The 7,533-nt window shown below is 37.6% G+C and overlaps 1 protein-coding gene across 2 annotated transcripts in view; it reads right to left on the bottom strand.

The window, feature by feature from the left end:
* Positions 1-4,483: 4,483 nt before the first annotated feature.
* abcc4 (ATP binding cassette subfamily C member 4 (PEL blood group)) overlaps positions 4,484-7,533 on the bottom strand; it is a 48,002-nt gene continuing 44,952 nt past the window's right edge. For both annotated transcript variants that reach the window (XM_083531440.1, XM_083531441.1), the window contains 2 exons: positions 7,399-7,533; positions 4,484-5,630 (listed from right to left, as the gene is read on the bottom strand). In XM_083531440.1, the coding sequence (XP_083387566.1) occupies positions 5,541-5,630; positions 7,399-7,533 (225 nt within the window). In that variant the 3' untranslated portion in view covers positions 4,484-5,540. The remainder of the gene's footprint in view (positions 5,631-7,398) is intronic.

Here is a 7,533-nt window from a genome sequence, read left to right as displayed (position 1 = left end):
ACATTACATTAAAATAAAGAGACTGAACACTAATGAAAATATATTTGCAGGTAAGGAACATTTTCACTGTACAGAGGAGCAGACTTTGAAAATATATATATATTTTTTTTATTTGCAGGATGTGACATAAGAGCTTTTTGGCCTTATGTATGGCAAGGAACCACCGAGTCTTGAGCCAAGTGTGGATAACACCAGAACGATACAATAAAAGGTAATCAAAGAGTCAAATGACTCTAAAGTCCACTTTGCTCCACCCTTTCCTTTTCTCACTCTCTGTGGATCTTAAAGCTGGGGTTGCATGGGTGATCTGAATTCTCTCTCAAGGATAAGCTCATTTAGTGTTTAAAGAAAGTCCTTTTGAGGAAAGGGAAGGAGCATTGTATTCTAAAAAAGGCTTTCATTGCTCATCATTGAAGAGGGCCCCTTCTCTTCGGACAGCTGTGCATTCCCTTTAACTATTCACAGTGATGTAACCATGGTGCCACAGCTTACGGTATTCCATGCACTTGCATTTAGACGAACAGTGCACACAAGTAAACATTCAGGGAACGGGACTGATTTAAACGGAATTGTCCTACATGTTAGCCTTGACAGGAACACACGATAAAACGATTTGTACCATACTCCCAGTCTGCATCTTGCTCATGCACTTGCCATTTGATATGCAATTATATGTGATTAATAAGTAAATCATACAAAGCATTTTGTAGTAAGACACTGCCGGCTTTGCTCGACGTGTCAGCTCTGATGTGCTTCCTCCCACTCCGGGTTGTCTCCCTCAGTGTCCTCCTCCTCAAGCTAGAATCCATCTGATATCACAAGCTGTTTTGTTGGATGTTTTTTGTGCTCTTCAATGAATCTAATGATTGTGAAAGGAGGGATGAGGACAACTTGAATGAGAGACAAAGACGGTCACACTGTGTGGCTAATGCCCTGAAATTTGTGCTGCTGGTGAATGAGGACAATAGGATTGAATGGCAAGACAATGACCAGTGCTCTTTGTCCACTCAATTTGTCTTTGGTCTTTTGACCTATTCACATTCATCGGGAGCTTTTTGAAACTTCGCTTTGGGAGAAAAAAAGCTGCTGAGGGCTGTTCTACTCCCAAGTCGCAGTTTTTCAGTGAAGAAAAAAAGGGCAGGGTGCAGAGGGATCCTCATTTATCAGCAAGGCAGCAGGATTTAAAGAGCTCAGGGCTCAGGGGCCTTAGGAAATAGAAATTGAAAAAGGAAGAATGGAATTGAAAGGCATGTTGTGTAGGCTTCTAATGTTTTCTTTAGGGTTGTTGGAACACAAACTGCTTATTTAAATATTATTTTTCCATCCACGCATTAAAAAAAAAATTGAAAACAAAATATTACATTTATTTTAAAAGAAAATGCATTCTGTAACCCATTTAATGTACGCAAGTGTAATTTTCAGGGACATTAAAAATATACATATGACTAAGGCCTGGTTTATACTTAATACACTTATAAAGAAACCTTACATGGACAAAAGTTTGTGAACATCTAAGCATAGGATTTGCATGTGTTTTCTGAACAACCCAGTCCACATTTACTCCCCAGTTGCTCTTATGATATCCTCCACTGTTCTGGAAAAATGTTCCACTAGATGTTGGAGTGTGCTCATGGACATTTGTGCTCATTCAACCACATGGGTGTCAGTAAAACCAGGAACTGATGTAGGGGCAGGAGGCCTGGGGTGCAGTCAACTTTCCAATTCATCCCAATGGTGTTTAACAGGTTTGAGGTCAGAGCTCTATAGCAGGCCACTTAAGATCTTCCCCTCCAACCCATTTAAAGCATATCTTCATGTAGCTGGCTTTGTGCACAGGGGGATTGTCATTCTGGAAAAGGTTTGGGTCTCCTAGTGCAAGTGAAAAGAAAATGTAATGCTTTCCGAAGACATCCTACACAACTGTTTCTTCAACTGTGGTACTTTTGTCAATATAGTGTATTAGCAGTGTGACACAGAGGAGTATATTAGCAAGTGTTTCATGCAGAGACAATATTCTGTACTTTTGAACAGTCCCACACAAGCAAACTGCACATTTTGCATATCTGCCATGTTGTGCATCTACCAGCCATTTCTTTGGTGGATGGAGATATGATAGGAGCTGGTGTTGATTCTTTAGTATGTTTATTGAAGGGATTCAGAATTCTATCAAATACAAAATACTTTTTGTCAATTTATGATTTTTAAACTGACATATAAAACCCACCTTTTTTTTTTTTTTTGTTTAAGCAACATGCTCTCACTTCATTCAGGTATGAAGATTTCACCCTGCCCATTGCTGTGACATTTTATGATAAGAATAAATCAATCACAAGAAGTCATGGATTACGCATAAAAACATCGTCTCTGCATCATAAGGAAAATGTGTTAATGAAGAATTATAAACCAGGCCTGATTTTATATATCAGAATGATCAAAACCATTAACAAAGCATTTGTATAGTCTTGCATTTACACCTTTTTGAGAAAATGGAAATTGTCTTAAATACAAGCTTGTTATTTCCTAGTAGGGACGATTTCACTTTTTTATATCACACTGTGATTGGCTGTGAAAAAAACGACTTTCGGAACCCTTTCTTACTCGCTGATATTTTGGTCAAATTTAATAACTACATCAATAATAAAAAAAGAGTGTTAAGTCTTCCAAATAATGCAGATGTTCTATTGAACCATCAGAATGCAGAAAAATGGTCATTTTGACTATGGAATGATTGAATAGTTTTTAATTCTTGATCTCCTGGGATTTTCACACTAAACAGTCTATAGAGTTGGCACAGAATGGTGCAATAAAGAAAAAGCATTCAGTGTTTAGCACATGGAAACACATTGCCAATTAGAAAGGCCAGTGCAGAATGATCAGATTGGTTCAAGATGATAGAAAGGCTGCTGTAGCTCGGATATCCACTCTGTGGTCAGCAGAAAAGCATCTCAGAAAGCACAACTACTTTAACCTTGAGGTGAATGAACTAACAGCCGAAGAGAACATCAGGTCCCACTTCTGTTAGCCAAGAACAGAAATCTGAGGCTGCAGTGAGCACAGGATAAAAAAAAAAACCTGTACAGTTTAAGACTGAAAAAAAACATAGCTGGTCTAATGAATATTGGTTTCTACCAGGGCTCACAGATGCTAGGGTCAGAATTTCACACCGACAAAATTAATCCATTATCCAAACTTGCTTTAAACTGGTGGAGGTGGTCTAATTGTGCGAGTAATGTTTTCTTGGCACAATTCAGGACTAATACCTCAATCATTGCTTGACTCCAACAGCTTATTAGAGTGTTTTTCCTGATAATGTGCATCCCTAAATGTCCACAATTTACACATTTTCGTATAGCTGCTTTAAATATGATAATAAACCATGTCTCAAAACAAAACTAACCTCAAACTGGTGAAAGTGCACCTGGTAAAACTGCAGGAATTGCATAATGCAATCATGTCAACATGGACCAGAATCTCAAAGAATCGATTCCAACATCTTCAGCAATCCTTGACACGAAGCAGGATAACCAGAAGGACCTAAATATTAGTATATAATTCCAGTTATAGTAGTATTAGAATAGTGTTCAATGAGTGTAAAAAGTGATGTAATATTAATAAAACATTATATATCTTGGCACTGAGATATACATTTGTTAATCTTATGCATACATTTACAAGAATATCCTAAATACCAGATTTACTGTGCACTCACTTACATGAACAATTTCCAAATGAATCTATTCATTTCCAGGATGAATAAGGCGGCTTATTGTAATTAATGGGTTCAGTAGGGTAGTAAAATGTGAATAGAGTTTGCCTATCATAGGTGCGCACATTAATTTTGTCCTGGGTTTCTTTACTCGACACTTTAATGCAGTGTAGCTTAATTTGGTATAAGATTACGGCTTGAGGGTGGCATACCAGATATCTTCAATAATAATAGATTTGCTTATCCATTTCATATTTGCCCCCAACCTTTTGCATTAAAAGTCCCTTTGTAAAAGTGTCAAAGCCACACATTCCTTTACAGGCATTCACTTCTTTGAACTAGACACAATGGGACCCTCCCCTGCAAACATCTCGCACTTTTGTTTATGCATCGAAGAAGAGAAAGGACCAAGGTATCGTTTACGCTCTAAAGATGTTATGGAAGCAAGTGGAGAGGGCAAGAGGATGAGATTTGATACCTGTTTGGTCCAATAATACTCTTGCTCACAGTTAATCCACCATTCCACCTGGGTCAAAGACTTTTCTTACATAGTTATAATAGACAAGCCGTATACGTACAACAGTGTAAACTGTGAACAATGTTTCGGGGTGAAGCGTAAAGATAAGAGTTTATCTGTGCGTTTTGAAAGGGGGGAATTAATGAAATCCAAATTTAATAATAAAAGAACAAAGTATGAATTGTGAATGAATAAATGTTTTTCTTTTCTTTCAGTCACATTCGAAAAGGATTTAGATTTAAACACTGGTTCATAAAAACTTCAATGACAATTAATGAACACGTTTAATGAACAAACAAGACATTTCATCATTTTAAAAATACATTTCTTAAATTTCTTATTTTATTTATTTATTTCTGAGCAGTATTGCAGCACATGTGCAAAAAATTGCACAATACAAACACAAAGTATACAGATAAACACAAAGTATACTGAATTCCCACACACTGGGAGTTTTTTTGCTCCATGTAGCCTAGCTAAAGGAGGAACGATTAAGATATGCAGCATGTGTAGTGCAGATTAAACAAACATATATTCAGTCAACATGTGCTGAAAATTAAACTCCCTCCAATTTATTATTTGGCCACTACACTGGTTTTAAGGCACTGATAATCTCACTTCAGCATAGTCAATCAGACTGCACCTGTGCAGTGAAGTGAAGATTATAGAGAGATGGCTTTCCATGGTTGGTTCGTAGGAACTTAACTGAGAGCCATGTCCTCAACCCCATTGAGCATCTTAGGTATAAACTGAAACACTGACAGAATGCCAGGTCTTCACCCTAGAAATCCATGCCAACCTTAGTAATGCTTCTATCTCTGAATTTGCTCTAAACCCCACAGATATGCTCCACTATTGCAGTGGAAGTTTCTACAGTAGTCAAAAAATGCAGGGATGCCTATGGCTTTTGAATTGTGATATTCCACAACACTTAGTGATGTGTTAATTTCAGGGACAGTTTTGACAGCAGGATTGATCAGAGTTTCCATTTTCATTTTGAGACCTTAGTGATATTAATTGTGCAAGCATACCAGTATAGCCTATTGAACATATTTATGATGTTCTCCTCAAAATGAAATACTAGTCTAAATCTATTTCTGGAGGGTGACTTAAAAATTTGTTGAAGAAAATATCATTCATAATGATATTTTCATAATCATAATTCAATTTGATGTTGCAAAACAGCAAAAAAACAACAACAAAAAAAGTAAACTTAAATACAACAATTGAAATATGTACAGATGTAGTCTGAGCCTTTTTTAGATGCAAGTGGTCGGCTTGCTGAGGGACGCCTCCGAACATAATTGCACTAGGCTCTCACAGTGCAGTCTCAAAGATAACCAGGTTAGCTTCTTTGCTGGAGGTCAGGCCATTGGCCAACTTTGGCTGATGGGAGTTCATATGTGCCTGCAGGTGGTGGAGAGAGTGAAGAGGTAAGCATATGCACAAGGGCCTTTTAGTAGAGTTGAAAGGAGATGAAATGTAGCTTTCATTTTCCTTTTAACCAGCAAAGCACTTCTAAACATGAGGCATGTGCACAATAGACAAGTGACCAGTTGCAAAAATTCCCCCTACTTTAATTTCATTATTTGCACGACTCAAAACCTTTTACATTGTAACTTTGAACACTGATTGGACGTGAATGAAGTTTACTGGAAAAGAAAAAGTCCAGACAACACAAAGAGCGAGCAAAAACAGTTGGCTACAGTATCAGGTGCACTCCCAGTTGTGCTTGCATTCATAAGACACAAAGGAAGAGTGGTGCAGTATCAGATGATGTGTGTTTGAAAAGCTCAGCAGTAATCTCCAGAGGGCTAGCTCTGTGAATTAACTCTGCAGTGTGGGAGGCAAAGGGGAACCTGATCCACAGAAAAACTGGGGGGTGTCAGGGGCAGGGGGTTTTTGGGGTGGAGTTGGGCAAAAGGTTCCTACAATACTTCACCATCAACCTGCCAAAGGAGAGGGATAACCGATACAGTGTAATGGCACAATGGCCAGAGTTTTTTCAAACAGTTTTGTGTTCTTCTGTCACAGGTACAGTGACACAAAGATAGAGAACATGATGGGAGAATAGAGAACATGTTGTTGTTCTTGCAGTAATAGAAGGTTCATGGCAACGTGTGTGTACAGAACCAATGAAAATTTTGGACCCATCTGAATAAATGATGTTTTCCAGTCTAAATTTTAAAGCCCAGCTGTTCAATTGGTTCTGTATCATATGTTCAGATGAAGTGAAATATATGAGATCAAGTAACAAAGAACTCTTCATCTCTTTGGAAGTATATCTTCATGTGTGAAACAATAAACTTTGGAACTTCTCTCTGAAAGCTGACTCGTGTGTTTCATTGAGACTTCCCTGTATACGTAGGAGAGCAGAGATCGAGAGGAAAGGCTGAATTAAGGGGTATCCTGTCCAGGGGACAGAAGGCAATCCTGCCCAAGCGGCATAGGATAAAATATTTCTTAGTGTATGTATGTATGTATGTATGTATGTAAGAAATGGTAAGATTTACAGATTCGCATTGGTAAAAAACAAACAATAACAAAAATAACAATTTATCTATAATTATTATAATTTTTTATAATTTAGAAAGTGACCAATAATTTGTGACCGATATTTTATATTAAATTAATTTCTCGTCTGTAAACTGTTTCTCAAGCGCGTTCTCTCAGCACCACTGCTACCGAAAAGTGTCCTGAGAGTCACATTGAATATATATTACATGGCAGAGGTAGAGCTGCACCTTTCTGAAGCCAGAACAGGAAAAGAAAATCAGGTTTTATTTATTTTCATACTACAAAGTCCTGTTTGTGAAAGGGTCATGCATTAGAATTCAGAAGGTACTTAAGTAAAATTATAATTTGCTGTCTAAACAAAAAATATATATAAAAAAAAAAAATTTAACTATCTGTACCATATTGGATTGCATAGCATCATATTTTGTCCATTGCACCGTATTGCACTGATGCACATCGTGCTGAATCTGAACGAAATCGGATCGCACTGCATCGCAATAGAAGTGAATCTTAATGCATCGCATCAGTAGCTGCTACTTATGTATCTTCAATGTATTGTACTGTTGGCTATACGAATTGCATTGGCCTCAGTTATGGAGATGAACATCCCTAATGTATGACTGTATAAGAATGCATGTGTGACGATTATTTTCTGTACCTGTTCGGCTAGCTGTATCAGTGAAGCAGCCTCTGCTTTTCCTGTCTGTTGAACCATCTTGTAAAATATTCCATCCTTGTTCTGGAGCAGCAAATGGGGTTCATCGTATTCATGTATGCGGCCCCCATCGAGAAC

Source organism: Silurus aristotelis (genome assembly GCF_946808225.1).
Source record: "Silurus aristotelis genome assembly, chromosome: 2".
Classification (NCBI taxonomy): Eukaryota; Metazoa; Chordata; class Actinopteri; order Siluriformes; family Siluridae; genus Silurus; species Silurus aristotelis.
The sequence above is the reverse complement of the archived record's forward strand: the minus strand, read 5'-3'. Positions and strand labels throughout refer to the sequence as shown.